The sequence below is a fragment of the Mauremys mutica genome, chromosome 4 (assembly GCF_020497125.1).
Source record: "Mauremys mutica isolate MM-2020 ecotype Southern chromosome 4, ASM2049712v1, whole genome shotgun sequence".
Lineage (NCBI taxonomy): Eukaryota > Metazoa > Chordata > Testudines > Geoemydidae > Mauremys > Mauremys mutica.
The window spans coordinates 40,186,668-40,205,243 of NC_059075.1; the positions used below are offsets into that span (position 1 = coordinate 40,186,668).

At 40.5% G+C, this 18,576-nt stretch overlaps 1 protein-coding gene across 47 annotated transcripts in view; it reads right to left on the reverse strand.

Moving 5' to 3' along the window:
- NRXN3 (neurexin 3) overlaps nucleotides 1–18,576 on the reverse strand; it is a 1,517,918-nt gene that overhangs the window by 1,329,765 nt on the left and 169,577 nt on the right. For 38 of the 47 annotated variants that reach the window (XM_045016752.1, XM_045016785.1, XM_045016782.1 and 35 more), the window contains 2 exons: nucleotides 13,592–13,621; nucleotides 11,461–11,472 (listed from right to left, as the gene is read on the reverse strand). The exons of 4 other annotated variants lie outside the window; for them this stretch is intronic. In XM_045016752.1, coding sequence (XP_044872687.1) covers nucleotides 11,461–11,472; nucleotides 13,592–13,621 — 42 coding nt within the window. The remainder of the gene's footprint in view (nucleotides 1–11,460; nucleotides 11,473–13,591; nucleotides 13,622–18,576) is intronic. 5 more of the 47 variants (XM_045016770.1, XM_045016765.1, XM_045016761.1 and 2 more) reach the window with 1 other exon arrangement.

Sequence of the window (18,576 nt, forward strand, 5' to 3'; positions counted from 1 at the left end):
CTTCAGGAGAAATGCCAGGAACAGAACTCCAACCTGTACATGACTTTCATTGACCTGACAAAAGCATTTGATACAGTCAGTCAGGAGGGTCTTTGGAAGATCATGGCAAAATTTGGTTGCCCACAGAAATTCATCACAATGGTTCTTCAATTCCATGATGGCATTCTTGCTCGCATTGTGGACAACAGTGAGTCATCTGAACCATTCCCAGTCACCAACAGAGTCAAGCGGGGCTGTGTGTTGGCCCCAACTCTCTTCAGTATGATGTCCTCTGCCATACTTACAGATGCTTTCTGTGACTGTGATACCAGGATTGGCATCAGATACCGGACTGATGGCAAGCTCTTCAATTTGAGGAGACTACAGGCAAAGATGAAAGTACAGGAAGTGACTGTTCATGATCTTCTGTTTGCTGATGACTGTTCTGTGAATGCCAAATCTAAGTCTGACATGCAGCGGAGTATGGACTATTTCTCTTCAGCTTGTGACAACTTTGGTCTCACAGTCAACATCAAGAAGACAGAAGTGATGTACCAGCATGCACCAGAAAAGCCTTATGTACAACCTACTATCACAGTGAATGGCCAAATCCTCCAGGCAGTACACTGTCACGTGCAGTTCACAACAATGATGAAACCAACACTAGAATTGCCAAAGCAAGTGTGGCCTTTGGCAGACTACGTGCAATTTTGTAGGAGCGCAGAGGCAATAGTCAACAAACAAATCTGAAAGTCTACAAAGCCATTGCATTGCCAACTCTGAGGTATGCATGCGAAACCTGGACAGTGTACAGATGCCATATTATGAAGCTGAATGACTTTCACATGGGCTGTCTGAGGAAACTGATGAGGATAAGATGGCAAGACAAGGTTCCAGAGGCTATGTCTACATTGTGCACTTTACAACGACACAGCTTGTCTGCTGCAGCCATGTTGCTGTAAGGTGCGCAGTGTAGCCGCTCTGTCTCGCCAGGAGAGAGCTCTCCCATGACAAAATAAAACCACCCCCAACGAGGGGCAGTAACTTGGCTGATGGAAGAGCAGACCCTGCTGATGAAGCGCTGTCCAAGCTGGTGCTTTTCGTCATTAAAACTTTTGTCGTTTGAGGGTGGGGATCTGTTTTTTCACACCCCTGAGCAACAAAAATTTTAATGACCAAAGTGCCAGTGTAGACAAAGCCAGATACTGAAGTTTTCATGTGGGCAGGCATTCCAAGCATCCATACTCTGTTGATGAAATCACACATGAGACGGGCAGGCCATGTCACCAGAATGCCAGATGAGTGACTGCCAAAGATCTTTTATGGTGAGCTAAAAGAGGGAAAACACTCTCATGGAAGCCAGAAGAAACATTTCAAAGACTCCCTCAAATTATCCTTGAAGCATTTCAACACTGACTCACTGAAGATCTTGCTCATGATCGTTCTACCTGGTGAAGTTTTATCCAGACTGGAGCTATAGTCTATGAGCAGAGGAGAACTGCTGAGGTAGAGCAGAAGCGCCAGCAGCGTAAATTTCACAGCAGCAGTATGTCCACTGTTAATCAAGTAAATCACAGTGGCATCTCTCATTCAGTGTGCCACAGACAGTTCAAAGCTTAAATTGGCCTGATCAGCCACTCACATGTTGACAGAAACCAAACCAATCAGTGATGTCATGGTCATCTTCGAACTCATAGGATGAACAACAACATATCCTGGACTTCCTCTTTGGAATATATTCTGTGGTATTGGAGTACCTGGCTGTAGATAACAGATTTCTTGCGGTGTTTGGGGTGGTTACTGAATCTATAAAGGCAGGTGTGGTGATTTGTGGGTTTACTCTATACAGTTGTTTATAAGGTTTCATTGCTGAAGCTGATCATGGTGTCCAGGAACTTGATGGTAGTGTGGGAGTGTTCTGGAGAGAGTTTAATGGGCGTGTGGTAGTTGTTGAAGTTGTAGCGGAAATCTATGAGGGAGTTTAGGTCATCTGCCCAGAGGATGAAAATATCATCAGCGTATGTCAGGTACATCATTAGTGTCATGGTGCATTTGTCCAGAAATTCTTCTTCAAGGTGGCCCATGAAGAGTTGGCACATTGGGGAGCCATCCTAGTACCCATGCTGTTCCCATGGTTTGGGCAAAGTGCTGTTGAATGAAAAATTGTTATGGGTGAGGATGAAATGGATGGTTTGGGCAGTGCATTTTGGGTGTATATCTGAGGGTTGTCCTTTATCTTCTAAATATTTGAGGCAGGCAGTGATGCTGTCATTGTGAGGGATGTTGGTTACAGGGAGGTAAGGACAGTATTCTGAGGGAGGTTGTTAGTGTTGAGCAGTGTCTGGAGTAAGTCAGTTTGGTCCTAGAGGAAGCTGGCCTTTAGTGGGTGAAACAAGACAATCACTACACTCTAGAATGAACTCACACAGAAAGATGGTAAACACCATATCAACTGTGAGTGAACACTTTTCACAAAGTGATCACTCTATATCTGACCTCTCAATCCTCATCCTCAAAGGAAACATGCATAACACTTTCAAAAGAGGAGTCTGGGAGCTTAAATTCATAACTTTGCTAGATATTAAAAATCATGGACTGAATAAAGACATTGGATTTATGGTTTATTGCAACAAGCTATAACACACTTAACCCATCCCCCAGCTTTTTTTCCCCCTTTCCTCCCTATGACTGGAGAGGTGTTAATGGACCACTTCACCTTGAATGGGCACTTGATATATGTGTTAAATTCTTATGCTAAACAATCTGTTCCACCTTGTATTTAGCTATGACACTCTCAGTACATTTCCCAGTCCTGAAGAAAAGTTCTGTGTAAGCTTGAGAGGTTGTCTCTCTCTCCAACAAAGCTGGTCCAGTAACTTGTCTTTGGGTCACCCCCCCTTGTCTCTAAAGACTCTTCAGTGACATTTATTATAGAGTATCAGAGGGGTAGCCGTGTTAGTCTGGTTCTGTAGAAGCAGCAAAGAATCCTGTGGCACCTTATAGACTAACAGACGTTTTGCAGCATGAGCTTTCGTGGGTGAATACCCACTTCTTCAGATGCAAGTCTTGCATCTGAAGAAGTGGGTATTCACCCACGAAAGCTCATGCTGCAAAACGTCTGTTAGTCTATAAGGTGCCACACATTTATTATAGACAAGTTTTAATATTTCATGGCTTACATGAAACTAACCCTGTACATAACAGAATATTTTTTCTGATCTGAAGCAGTGGTCAGCTCATTTAGAATGACCCTGGTCATTATTAAAACTATTATTTAATGAAAATAACATGTATTTTAAAAAATGGAATAAATTCTAATTGTAGATAACAATAGTTTCTTTAAAAACAGAGTTATCGTCACAATCAGATTCTACATTTTTCTTATCAACACCAACTTCTAATGATAAAAGGATTGTGTGATTTTATATCATACGTTCAAATATATAAAAGCGCAGCCACAAACAATTCCCCAGTCAAAACTGTTTCGGGGGATTTCAGAGAAAAATGTCTTTAAACAACACAGACAGTGGTTGGTGTTAAAAAGTAAGCACTTATCAACACATACTACAGAGACTCTTCTTATTCTACATAAAGGAGAGAAATGTAGCATCTCAGACACCACTGTGTGGTAACTTTTGAAAAATGCTGCTGACATTTTAATGGTAACAATTGTACACACAAATTCTCAAAGCACCAGTTCTATTTTGTGTTTGGAGCCTTACCCCAAGAAATTGTTTTAATACAATTGTTTCTTTTAAATATACTGCCATCTCTGACTTTAACAAGAGCAGGAATAAGAGCATAGTTTAGTGAGAATGATCCATATTTCCCCAGACCACTGTCCAACTAGAGCCCTATTCTTACTGCATTAATCCAGTTTTGCATCAGTGTTACTCCACTGATTCAACAGGAGTCGCACCAATGCAAAGGAGACTATGGCTCCTAATAAAACTACCATGGCACCATGCATGTAAACAATGCATAGATGGCATCTCAAAGAAAAGCCTACTGAAATAGACATTATGGTGCTTTATCCTGGAAGGTGCAGAGCACCCACCCATGATGCTGAGTATCTTCAATTCCTTTTGACTTCAGTGGTTGTGGAGGGCACTCAGCACCTTGCAGAATCTGGCCCTTAGTCATAAAGAGTGAAAATACTGGAGAGGGGTGGGTAGTATTACACACCTACCAAAAGGATGACAATCTTTGCAATAATGATTCTACAACATTTGTATAGCATATTATCAGCTAATCTCCAGTCACAATATTTACCATCAGGCAGAGCACTGCAAACAAGGCTGCTGTTTTTGAGTATTCATGACGGATGCATCGGATCTAGCTTACACAGCACATATTTTATCAACTGTTCAGCTGTAATGTTATCACTCTCATCCATGAAAGGCCACAATGGGCCTAAAAGCAAGAAACCTGCATTTTTCATTGGGTTTCATATTTTGCAGGGCTGTCTGTTGTGTAAGACAAGGGGCCTATTTCAGTTTCTGATGACATTATCATCACTTTGCGCATTACCATAAAGCCCAGGAAATAAGCTATTACCCACCATCACTCCTCCCAAATGTTATCACAGAGAATCATGCATTCGCAAAACTGCATTAACTGTCAGAATTAGAGTCCATTTAAACAGCAGCTGTTCCTTTATTCCTAAATACATTCTCAGTTCAAAACTTCATCCTGTACTGGCCTCTTTATTAATAGCACCTTTCAAGAGATGCAGAGAAAAATCAGATTTTTAAAAAAACAACAACACAGAGATAAGTTCCCCTTCTCTGCATTACTACGACCACACATGGAATATTAAAAGAAAATAAAATTTCAAAAATCCAATGGACACTTAATCATTAATGATTGTACGTTTACACTTTGCCTTTCATTCAACTCCAGCAATAATGCTGAAGCAGTATCACTTTCTGTTTCTAGTCAGTTCCACTCTCAGGTTCTCATGCACTAGTCAATGTCTGTTTGGTTTATTAGGGCTTCCCACATTTAAGGGAAAGCTTTGCTTTTATTTTAATCACTTATTTAAAAAAAATCATAAAGCTAACCCTAATTTAAAAAAAAAGAAAAAAAGAATTTAAATACAAAAATTAAATTCAGGCTCTAACCTACCTGCCAGCTTCCCTTTCAATTCTAAAACTGTGTCCTAGCAAAGATAAAACATACATACTGTATTTACAAAGGAAAAACATTATTATCTTTTTTCCCCTCTCTGCTGCTTTGCATCTTTGTTACTGTCCACTGGAAAGACTCCAACCTGCAGGGAAAAAACACTTTAAAACATTAACTGAAAGGACTAAATATCTGCCAGGAAAAGGCACTGTGTCTCTTTAAAAGTCAACAGTAAATTAACTTGCCCAAAAGAGTGCAATAATTAGCAGTTAGTAGCTTATTAAAAGGATGGCAAAGGCCAAGCTGCCATCTGGGATCTCCAGTTTCTTGTGATTGTTATTATGTCAAGATGTGCAAGTTGCATTAGCTTTCATGTCACCACGCTTGCCCTTACTTTACATGTAAATTTTAATGAAAGATACAGCACTTTAAAAATCAGACGTCCATCAAAAGTGCTATTAGCCTGGCTTTTACAAAACATATGGCCTGTTTCTATACCTTCGCATCTACACACCACAGAATACCTTAAAAAAAAAAAGAGGCTTTCAGTTGGTATCAATTAAATACTCTCTTTGTGCAGCGTGAAACCTGAGCCCCATCAAAAACAGCAGACTACAATACCACATAAGAGGACAATATTTTTGCTGCTGTTTACACACAATGCAACCAGGATGTTTATAACTCTCAGAGGAATCATTCTTCTTAATGAAAATTAAAGCCATTCAAGAGTCAGCTGATTATTCACATATAAAAGATACAAGTTCAAAAAAGGAGAATGAGACAGTAAATAAGATATTTAAAATTATATATAAATTGCCAAACATTTAACACATTATTATATATTTTGCATGCACACACATGTAACTATACACACACATTTTCATATGCAAAAACCATGATTTTGTCTGGAGATTTCATACTGTAATAACTAATCTGTCTGCATTTAAAATATATGGTTAAAATGTAGGAAAACATTTTGCAACATTTTTGCATAACCTTGGTCCTTTTTTGTTAATCAAATTTCGAAAAAATTGATGAAAATTTTCAAAAGAATTCTGATATTCAGAAAATGTCTTCCACCTCTATTGGTAAACAAAAACAGAATAAAAGTTTTGCGAAAAAAAATCTTTTTTTTTCCCCTTCAGATTTTGAAATCTGGAAGGAAAATGTTGACCATTTCTAAATATATATAAAGGATTTTAGATACAAATTAAAAATAGTCTGTGATTGGGTAAAATAAGAAATCTGCAGCACAGGTTTTAATTATTTAAAGGTGACTCACTGACAGGTAACTCCATGTTTAAAATGACCCAGTTCCAGCCTATTGTTTTGATGGATTGGACATTTACAAACCATAAAACAGTGTGTTTCACCTTTTTAAACAGCACCACTAAAAGGAAGTAAATAAACAAAAATCAAAATCCTCCCAATAAACCAAGCAATTTATTTTTACTTTCTTTTAAAAGTGAGGAAAAAAATCACACAGATTTTCAAAAAATCAGAAGGAGAAGAGGTAAGGGGGAGGGGAAGCCAGAAAATCCACATTCACTTTTAAAGCACAAACGCATGTCAGACGTTTGACAGGACAAATCAACAGTTTAAGCAGCACAGACAAGGCTGCCAATGTAAATGTAATGGTGTCTTTTTTCCCTGTCTTATATTAGATATTTATAGAGCATAAATGAGTCTCTCTTCATAATTAGTTACTGGCATTTCACTTAAACATTTGCATAAACCCTTGGCTACTCAGCCGAATTTACTCACAGGATTCTTAAATCTGAGAGGTGTTATTGGCAAAGAACGGGAGACGATTTTGCAAATCATTGGTTAAACTCCAGTAATTATTTACATCAGAGGCCACAAAAGAAGGTCAAATTTTCTTCTTTGCCATCACCTCCCATTCAACACTATGACATGGTGTTAGAAAAATAACCCTATCCCACCCAAAAAGAGTAAACACAATATTGGAAAGTCTGACAGATTTACCTGGATTAAGACTAGCCTGGGCTAGGAAGATGACCAGACTTTTGACATGCTGAGGCTACACAGGCAATTTACCAGGTGCCTTCAGGCCCTAGTAGTACACATTTGAAAATAAAACAAAACAAACTAAACTAAAATAAGCCATATACAAGCTATGTGCTTATTCTTTCTTCCTCCTCCTTGATGGGAAGAAATTACACTTCATGTTTGAATTGGACAGCAATAAAAACCTGCAGCTGGTCAGTTTTTCACCCTGACCTCACATTTATGGATGGGGGAAAAGGCAAGGAACACAGACAGTATTTTAGGACATTTAGGATTGGGGTTGTATGTGGCACTATGGATACACTTTGAGCATTCTTCTGTTACAGGATAGCCTAGAAACCAGTTACTTTACCAGGATTGTACTTAATCTCCCTGTATTTTTGTATCATTTCAATTCATTGGGTGAACTCTTGATCCAACCAAAATCAGTGAGAATGTTGCCATTGACTTCAATGGGGCCAGGATTCCATCCACTAGGTCAAATTCATTCCTGATGCAACTCCATGAAAACCAACAGCATCACACCAGGGATGAATTTGGCCCATTTCCTTTGGAGACCAATCTCAATAGAATCTTAAGCCAAACCAACAGTGACAATAAAAGGAAAAACTCTGCAAGTATAAGGGGATTTATAGTGAAGGGTAGTGGTAAGGCGAATTATCATGTGCTTAACCAAAGGCTTTCAAGAAAACAATTGATATAGAAGAATGTAACTAGACATCAACTCCAGCTCAAATTACAGTTGAATATTTATGATTTATTTTTATATCATGTATATGTGTAGAAAGGGATAGGGAAATAAACACAACATAATTATTCTGTAATTCACATGTCCCTCCTCCATACGAAAAGACTGGCACCACAATCCAAGCCAAAATAAATAAAAATCTTACCCACTCTTCCTTGAATTTGATGATCATACATTTACCTTACCTCTATGACCACCAGTTTTCTCTTCGATTTCAAGGGTCTGATGTAATCACAAGCATTACACATCTACTCAGCTTGTGGTATTGTAGCTTGTGGTATTGTTGTAACCATGGGGGTCCCAGGATATTAGAGAAACAAGGTAATATCTTTTATTTGACCAACTCCCATCAGTGAGAGACAAGGTTTTGAGCTTACACAGAGCTCTTCTTCAGAATCTGGAAAAGAGCTATATGTAAGCTCAAAAGCATGGATCAACAGAAGTTGGTCCAATAAAAGATATTACCTCACCCACTTTGTCTCATCTCCTTTTTTGTCTGCTAATACCACTAACTCCTAAAAATACCCAGATGTGATCTTCAGCTTTCCATGAATGCCCTGGGGAAAAAGTCCTGCAGCCTTTGAAAGCAAGAGATGAAGAAGAAACATTTTACTGCAGGAGGACCCATAAATGCAAGATGTGGGATTCACTGGTGGTTGCCCCCAATGACTGACAAACAGAGTCATGAACTGAATGCACTTTTTGAAGATGATTTACAAATTCAGATAACCCATAAGGCCTCAACTGAACTACTGTCCCCTGTTCTGGGTGCCATGCTTCAGGAAAGATCTGGAGACTTGTCTAGAAAACATGACCTATAAGGAAAATGGATTTGCTTAGTCTGCAGAAAAGAAGACTGAGTGGGGACATAATAGTTTCAAGTACATAAAAGGTTGTTTTAAAGAGGAAGGTGATGCATTGTTTTCCTTATCCACTGAGGACAGGAAAAAAAGTAATTGTCTTAAATTGCAGCAAGGGAGATTGAGGTTAGACTTTAGGAAAAACTTTCTAACTGTAAGGGTGGTTAAGGACTGGAACAAATTACCTAGGGAGGTTGTGGAATCTCCATCATTCAAGGTTTTAAGAACTGGTTAGTTAAATATCTGTCAGGGATGGTCATAGAATCATAGAATATCAGGGTTGGAAGGGACCTCAGGAGGTCGTCTAGTCCAACCCCCTGATCAAAGCAGGACCTAATCCCCAACTAAATCATCCCAGCCAGGGCCTTGTCAAACCTGACCTTAAAAACCTCTAAGGAAGGAGATTCCACCACCTCCCTAGGTAACCCATTTCAGTGCTTCACCACCCTCCTAGTGAAAAAGTTTTTCCTAATATCCAACCTAAACCTCCCCCACTGCAACTTGAGACCATTACTCCTTGTTCTGTCATTTAGATCCATCCTCTTTGGAACCCCTTTTCAGGTAGTTGAAAGCAGCTATCAAATCCCTCCTCATTCTTCTCTTCAGATAATACTTAATCCTTCCTGAGTTCAGAGGAGTGGACTAGATGACCTACCCGAGGTCCCTTCTAGCCCTACCTTTCTATGATTCTATGCAACCTTTGCCTGTGCATGTGGCATGGACCTTCCAAGATCATCCATGGGTGCATTCTGGATTGCCTTTTCTGCAGGCTGTAGAACATATGTGGTTACATATACACAGCTGAACACTCTCAAAGTTAAGTTATTTCTCACACAGAAGTATGACACTTTAAGCAGCTGATCATTATAACCAGAACTGAAGTTTGCTAGGAATTTAAACAATTTACCATTTTCATTCTATTTCATCATAACACCTGAATTCACTGTGGACCACATACTCCCATGGTCCACAATCCCAGACTTCTGTGAGAGTTTTGCCTAAGTCCTAAAAGGCCTGTTTACACTACAGAACATTACCACCCCCCACCCAAAGGATGGGATAAGCGGGTAATCATGGTTGGCTGAACAAGAGATTTAGTCCACACTGACCGCTAAATCACGTTCAGCACTGTGTCAACTAACTTGATTGTTGGCAATTGTGTTCAGTCACAGTAGCATTCTGTAGCGTACACCTGGCCTAAGGAGCTTACACTTTTAATAATGCATACAGGTGGGTGTAGAATGCACTTCTTCCTAACTAGAACACCTCAGGAACCTTGAATGGAATAGGGAAGAAAGCATACTTAGGAGCTGCAACTAATGAAGCCAATACATTTTTTAAAATAATTAATTTTTTTCTAGCCAGAACAAAAATTATAAACAGCCGGTGGAAATTTTTCAGCCCAACCAACAGATTAACATAAATAATTTGACAAATCATTAAGAACCCAATAAATACAAATACATCAGAAAAAAGACAGGCTGTAATACCTAGTGTCACTACAGAGAGAGACTGTTTGCCGAACCAAGTGGATATGTGGAATTCAGGAATCACAAGAAAGATAACTGGTAACCAGGCACAGATGATTTGTGCCCTCAAAGGAAGGCTCGTTGTGAGCAAATCCCTCAGCACCTCCATTCTCCCAAATTCACAGTGATACCATTTCCATTGGACATTTCAGCACCCAGTTCCTTATAGGCTCAGGAACAAGTATGAGACTCCACTGTGTCCAGACCACGCCAGCTCAACTGGGCAGATTTTCCAGCAATGTATTTGTTAGGCACTAGGCCTCAGGACAATGAAGTCTGTTAATCACTCTGTAAAAGCGCTGGTAGGGAACTAGGACAAAGGGGTTGATTTTATTTAAGTAAGTGTTCACAACTTATCAATTAATTTTCCTCTCCTTTCTCTCTCATCTTCCAAACACTTAATCCATTTGGAGATCCACAGCAGGCTTGCGACGCTTAGCTTTTTTGACAGTTTTGATTAGGGATGGATGACTGCCCTGCTGCATGCTACCAATAAGTGTGAACTGCAGAAAGGCAAGTTGGAGTCACACATCAGTTCAGTCACCTTGTTCACTTTGCTTTAATGAGGTGCAAAAGAGATCCTCCATTTAGCCGTTCTGATTCTTCCCCATCTCCCCCCACCGCTCCTTACATCTCAGTACCCTTTGGGGGGAAAAACAGGGTTTTTTCACCTAAAAGACTCAGGGAACTAAAGGAAAACAGGCAAGAAAGCACAAAATTCCACCCGAGTTAAAGAGAACTTGATTTGCCACCCTCCAATGTTTATGGTTTGATCCTGCACCAACTGTAGTCAATGTCAAAATGCCCAGCAATGGTATCATCCCAACACGGCAGGGACATCAGTGCCAGCTAACTGGCCCCTGCCCTTCTGGCTCTGTCTTGTGTGAAACAGATTGTCAGAAATTTTGCCCTGGCTTCTTAAACTACAGAACATTTGCCACTCTGTATAGCCCACATTGCAGTATAAATGATGAGACACCTAGAGCCTTTGAGACAAAGATGAGGCATTAATCTTAATAAATATCACCTTCCATAATTCTAGATAAAGCAACAAGAAAAGGCTGACGAGAGTTCTTTTTTAGTTAAAGTTCTAATGTGAACCATATTCATAGAAATAAAATTTCCCCCATGACACATGAACATTTCAATAGCAGATCAAGATTTAAAATTAAAAGAAAGCAATCTCTACCTTTACTTCTACCTATAGATAGGAAGTTGTGCATCCAGTTAAGTAGAGGTACGGAGGCGTGTCCATCATGGAGGAGGCAAGTGAAAAGAGCAGGAGGAAGGATAAAATATAAGGTCACTGAGCACACTCACAAAAACAATAACAGGAACATAAAACACACACAGCACAAAAACAGCACCACGCAATGAAATACTTTGAAAAGGGAAAACACACCACAACTAAACAACGTGATGCTTAAACAATGGACAGTGTGACTAGCCACTGTCTGTTTAAGCTCTTTGTCTTTGGTTTGATTTTCTATAGAGAAATGCAAACCGCCCATGCAATAGCACTTCAATAAGACACATCACTCCACATCAAATGCAAAACAGGGGCAACACCACATTAGGCAGGGTAAACATCTTGTGGAAATATATTTGCTAAATATTTTCCACATACCAATAGTGGAGTGAGATGAGAAACGCTGCAGAACTTCTCCGGGCACACAGTGTTTGTATATTACATTGACACAGCATATAATATATGTTTATACACACATGTACATTTACACATGATAATGTATATATTATGCACATATATACAGTTGATACTTATTAGAGTGAAATGATAGAGAATTGGTTGGCAAGAAAAGAGAAGGCACTCTTCCTTGATGTGAGATGGATAAAGGATGATGGCCTGTGATGCCAGAGCTCAATAGCTTTTAGACTATTCACCGGGCAAGTAGCTATGGACAGAGTTGTGGGCCGTGACGCAGGCCAGATTGGGTAATGTGACTCCTTACACCAACCAGGATTAAAATTGCAATCTAAAGACCAGGTGCATCGCTTGATATAATCATTTGTACTGTAGAAGAACAGATCATGTCCTAAATCATGTACATCCCCTTTAAGACATGGAAGCGGTTAGGTCTCCTTACAAAGTCCACTTTCTCCAGGTAAATCTGATTAACCATGAGCCTTTCCAGACATTAGGTTCCAATTTGTTACCTCTTTTAAACTCTCTGATGGCTGGATATCCTTTTCTAATCTGGGCAACCAAAATTGTACACATTATTCCAGAGGTAGATTTACCAAGCCTGTATTCAGAGGTCAAACAAACGTTCACTTAGAAACTTACTCCCTCTTTTATGCATCCAAGCACCTGCTGGATTTTTCTGCTGAAGTTTGGATATTGGAATGTTGTGGGTTCATTTCTTCAGCAGCTTTGCTTAAGTCATTAATTATTTCATTACTGTCTAAGTGAGACAGGAATCCATCTCAGTGCAGCTCCATCCTTATTGAGCTTCCTACATGCCAATGAGAGGTTGACACTAAAACACTGACACAGTCCAAAACTCTAAAGAACCACCTCCTCCACTCTCTCTCTCTCTCTCTCTCTCTCTAGTCCCCATATCGCAGCCCAGTGCCCAGGATGGGACCAGTAAACCCATTTTGCCACAACCAATAGACAAGTAACAAAATGTGTAACAAACTCCAGGATGAACTATTTAAATGTGGACTCTGATTTAGGCCTAAATCTTATTAGTAGCCCTCACTGGGGTTAGCCCAATTCATTTTCCAGTGCATTTTGTTCCTTGCATATTTGAATATTTTAAGCTGCAGATGTAGAATGTACAGACCATTATATGTAATTTTCTCCAGGGTGCATAATGAGCTAGAATCATGCCATGATGGCTATTAGCATGTTTTTGCAAGAATTTTGCTCTGGAGAAAAAAAAAAAGCAACACCGAGGGCTGCATTTACCAAGCAGGACTGAGAGTTATTACAGCAAGCATCAAAAGTAAGGAAGGCGAAGAGAAAAGGATTGTAATGGTGCATGGAAGGGAGGCACATTTCTCCTTTTCTCCCTTTAAATTTATTTTCATTTGTTTCTATCCCATTACAAGCACCATGGTTTACTACAGTCCCCCAAGAATTACTGCCCAGGGCACTGGTAATGCCGCCCAGGTTGGCAAACAGCCATGGGTGATGGGAACACAAAGGGGGTAAAATGCAAGTGGTTGATTGACAAATCCATCCTCTGCCATGGACCAGGTTGCCTTCTGCAAGTCAAGCCCAGTCCAGAAAGAAGCATAGATCATCATCACCAGTAACCATTGACTGGCAAGGAAGGGAAAGACAAAGGACTTACCTTGTTCACTCATCATCAGGTGTGAGAGGCCTTTGAGAAAGAAAGAGAGAGAGGAAGTGAGAAAGAAAGAACACGAGAAAAGCAGAAAGACAAATATACATACACACACATGTTGAGCGATAGATACAGATCAATCACTTATGCAGTCCAATACCTCCTGGTATTGGAGATCACATACTTGAGATGAACTAAGTATGAGCATCACACTGTGCACACTCATCCATTCCATAGCTTCCCATGTCAGGCAGGAAAGCTTGTGTCACAACTAGAGAAAGTCCGTTGCCAGTTGCAGAACTGTCCCTGGGACTAGTGATTCAAAAGATACCACATACAACTGTGGTTAACTGGACTGGAAGAACCTTGCCCTGTGGTGAAGCTCACCTGTTAATCTACAAGGGGTCACTCACAAACCTTGAAGATCGAAACCAAGGACAACCTCTACAGCTGGACATTAAGAGTCATTTTTGTGGTGGTCAGCAGAAGCAAGCCCAATATACTACCATGCTGGCTGTTGATTAACCATTTATACTAACTGCATGTACACACACAGTTGGACCCATTCATGTACGTGGCAGCTTCAGCACATAATTTTAAAGAGTTAATAATCACCTGTCAAACAATTAATTAAAGCCCAGCAGACCATCTTAAGAAACAGATCTCACAGGGGCTAGAAAAAGGAATCTCTCAGCCTATTTTCAGTACCAATCCTTTCCTATTCCTTTCCCTTAACTACTGGAGATTTGTCTCCAAGTGGCAATGTGGAGACTGCCTTGAAGTTATTCTCTACACTTCTCAGGGATAAACCAGCAAGAGGTACAGCCACACTTCAGTGCTGGAGTTTCAGCTGCCAGACACATTTGGGGAGAAAGGGGTGAGATGATCACATGCATTTAGCCTCCTCTCCTCCTGTGAGCAGCACTTGGGCCCTCTTCCAAGAGCTCTATTCTGGTATTCATCCAACATTACTGCCAAACCCAATTAAAATCCACTTTGGGCCCAATTTTCAAACATGTGTGGTGCACAACTGCGTGCATAACTTGTCTACACAAATTCAAACTGCACATGCAAATCTGGTAACTAGTGTATGCACATAGCTAGTTAGAAGTCTAGGTGGCCATTTACATTTACAGTTAGCCAGTTTTGCACCACACACCACCCTGGACTAAAACATCTAAAACTGCAGCCCAATTCCAACTCCAACAAGCTTATCTCAAACCATCACTGATCCCTCCCCACTTGCTTTCTTGACCAATTCATCTCTTACCTTGACTCCTTCTCCCCATCTCTTACCCTACCCTGCACTGAGGATGCATGCACGCACACACTGTTTTAGCTCCCTTCATTATGGAAGTCAAACAACGCTGCTAATGGTTCACTATTTCAGAGGGACCAAGATGTTGGATGAATTTATTAGAATGAAAGATTTTTCAACAAGCAATATGTTAAGTTTGTATTTATTTATAATTTTAATTATATTTTATATTTTTTCCCTTGCCGTGGTGCAGGAATCTAAAATCCAGATCATCCAGAGAAAATGTTCACCCAAAGAGAACTCCAAGCCAGATAAGGGGATTAATAACTGTAAAGTTTAAAGAATGCAAATATCTGAATGTTCTTGGGAGATTACTGTGGATTTAGAAAAATAATCAGAAACACAATATAGGTTTAGCAAACAATTGTTTAATTTTTTTTTACTATAAATATACATAGCAGATTTGTTTTGATGGAACATATTTCTGATTTTTAAATTAAAAGACAATTGACTTATATAATTTTATGCAGTTAAGGAGGTAGTGCTGGGTTTGTGGATACATGTATGGCCACTGGCACCATTACTTTGGAAGGGCAAATCTCTTGTCAGCTCAGATAAATGCCCAAAAAATTGTCCAACCCAGGAGATCAAGATCCTTAGGCATTATGATTTGAAGAGGCCTTGAAGCAATGGTGAATCAGTGAACAACAGGTGGCATGGCACTCAGCTAATGGCTATCTACCACAGGACCCAGGGTTGAGACAGGACCTGGGCTTCAACCCCTCAATTCATGTCAGAGAAGGGAGAGGAAGGCAGCAGCTGGGAGTCATTTGGTTTGCTGATCGATGCACCCGACATGCAGAGCACAAATTGTTGGCCATCTGGGGGTGCGGGAGAAAGTCTGTTGGGGAGTTCCTTCCAAACTTTTGGTGGAGGTATTGCCCTATTTGGAATTATCATAAGAAAGGTTCCCTAGGAAGATTTCCAGCCCTTCCTGATTCTGCTCACATCCAAAATACAAGATCACCCTCTCACATAATATTTTTGTCCTGATGTTCCAGTCCCAGCTGGGCACAGGAAGCCCAGTGAGCAACGTGAAAAGTAACATGCCAATAAAGAATTGCTACTATTTTTGAACCAGAAGGGAAAAGGTTTGGTTTGAAGCTGTATGGGAAAGGTTATTTTATCCCAACTGATTTGCCCATCTGAAATCCTTGCATAGACCCTTATGTTACAAATAGAAGGCCAAAACTTTCCCAACCCAAACATGAGATCAAATATTAATAATGAATAACTGCTTCGCTCATCTGAAAAACTGAATCCCATGTCATCAGAGTTGGGAGAGTACAAAGTGAGTGAGAGATCTCAATCTGTCTCCAACCTACCAACAACCCCCAGAACCTTCAACCTGCAGAGCTCTAATTTGTGACACCAACCTTTTTACATGTGCAGTAGAGACTACAAATTAGTGACACTAACAACAACAGAGGTGGAAACTTGAAATGATGTTGAGGTCCTTTCAGATTTAACATTTTTGGTAACCTCAGTTTCAAGATGCTGCATGTGTTACATCAATTTATAAGACGCAAAGAGCAAGGTCCCCCCAGGGTCATGTGGGACAGAGCTAAACTGTGGTCTAAAATGGACAGGCATACCGCCAGAAAGTTCATATAAGCCTGAATGTCAGGCCAGGTTTTACCACAGCTCTAGCTACGTATCTATTTAGAAAGCAACCATCCTTGTGGTATGTAGGCACCAAACTCAAAAGCCAGAGAATCCTTCAGGAGTCAAAGACTGAGTTATGGAGGCAAATGAAACCAATAGGCCATGCTCCTGCAAGCCCTCCATGCATACTACGACCATTGATGTCAATGGGAGTTCCATGCCTGGAAAGCCCTAAAGGAAATTCTGAGGTTTTACTGGCTTCCACCCAAATTGAGGTCAAACTTGCACTATTTCAGCCAAGTTTCACTTTCGGTCTCTGGTTTGTTCAACCAGAAATTCAGTTCAAACCCTGAAGGCTGCAAAGCCAGGCAAGATAAAACTGGGAAAAGGTTTGCACAAACCCATACGAACCACAGTGGCCAAGCTTTCACAGATCTAGTCATTATTATGATGAAATATTTGCTGAGCATTGACAATGTCTCAGCACTAGGTTAGCGCTTGTTAATATCTCCTCGGCTGACTGAACTTATATGAGATCCAAACTGAGACTGGCATAAAATGGAAAATGTATTTCAGAGACTTGCTCAGGATTACTTTTGAATGGCGAATGAGCTACAAAAAACTGTAACTTCCTCAAGCTTGGATCCAAGAATTTCCATACAAGTTGAGACCAGGAATCCAGTATGTTGCCTCCCACAATGGCTGGTAGCAAATGGTACAGAGAAAGGTGCAAGAAATCAGGTAATGGAGAGTTATGGAATAACCTGCACATAGAGGAAGCTTATTCCTAAATGCTTCTTAGGAAAGCTCACGACAGCTTTCTGTACTGATGATCTAGAGCAATGAGTTAAGCTTTTGAAGCACACAGTGAGTTCAAACCTTTTGAGAGTCACCTTATATAGGGAGCCTAAAGTTGGCACTAACCCACCTGCTTGGAGCAGCATTTGATATTGCGACAACATCACTATGGTCTAGGACAGATGGATCTAAACTTAGCTGCTTTTATCTTAGTCATGATCGGTGCCTGTCTTTACTATTGGATCCTGTTTGGGCAGGGAATGGGGGTTTAAACCAGTTACAGAGTCAGTTATGGTTTAAAAGGTTATTTTTATCTCCCTAGATCTCAAAGTAACATTTTTATGAATTAAAGTGGGTTTTTTTTAAATGAGTGCATTGTTCCGCTTTCCATATCAAAGTCAAGAAATTAAGTGGTGCTAATTGCACAAAGTGCCAAGGGCCGACACTGGATTCTTATGAAGCCATAAGGACATTTTTTAAAGTAGCTTCACAGTGCAATTACATAAAAGAGCAATGTAATTAAACAATGGCCCTCGTGTTTGGAGACTTATTAGGGGCACTTTGCAAGGGGGTTATACGGGAAACCTTGGCACTATAGATTTTTTTTTTAAATTACACTTGAGTTCTTAACACTCAAGACAGGGGGAATTAAAGCCACTAAACATAAAGAGGTGGGGGAAGGGTACAAAACCCAGAGTAAAGTGACAACTGATTGATGCAGCAAAAGAAGATGGAGTCCTTTTGTTCTAGTTAATTATAGCTTGTCCTCTTTTACTGGGCCAGTGCTGTGGGGCCGGGTGAGGGGAGGGGGAAGTTGTATCCTTTATATTGGCTGGAACAAAGAGACCGTTAACAGGGATCTAGGGGAATTGCTGCATTAAGGCCAGGGGCCTCAATTTTTACCTTTTAATGCCAGTGGCAGACTTGATAGCCCCAGAGTCAGTCAGAAGCACTATATATATATATAAAGAGAAATACTGCATAGGCAGCAGCAAGGCAAGTGTCCCCAAGGTCCATCAAGCCCCCCGGCTCCCCAGGAGCAAGACAGGACTTCGCTTTCTATGGCCCATTCTGCCGACAAGGGGGCAATGGTAATGTGTGCATGAGGCAGGGGTGTTATGTTTTCGGAAGCCCCTCTGCTCCAGGATGTTTCAGTAGCTCTATGTAGAGCTCCCGTAAACCAGGGACCCTAATAAAAGAGTTGCAGCTCCTGCAGGAAAAGTGTGCTCCAGTGAGCGAGGGGTCCATTTCCCTCCCTTTCCTTTCCCAA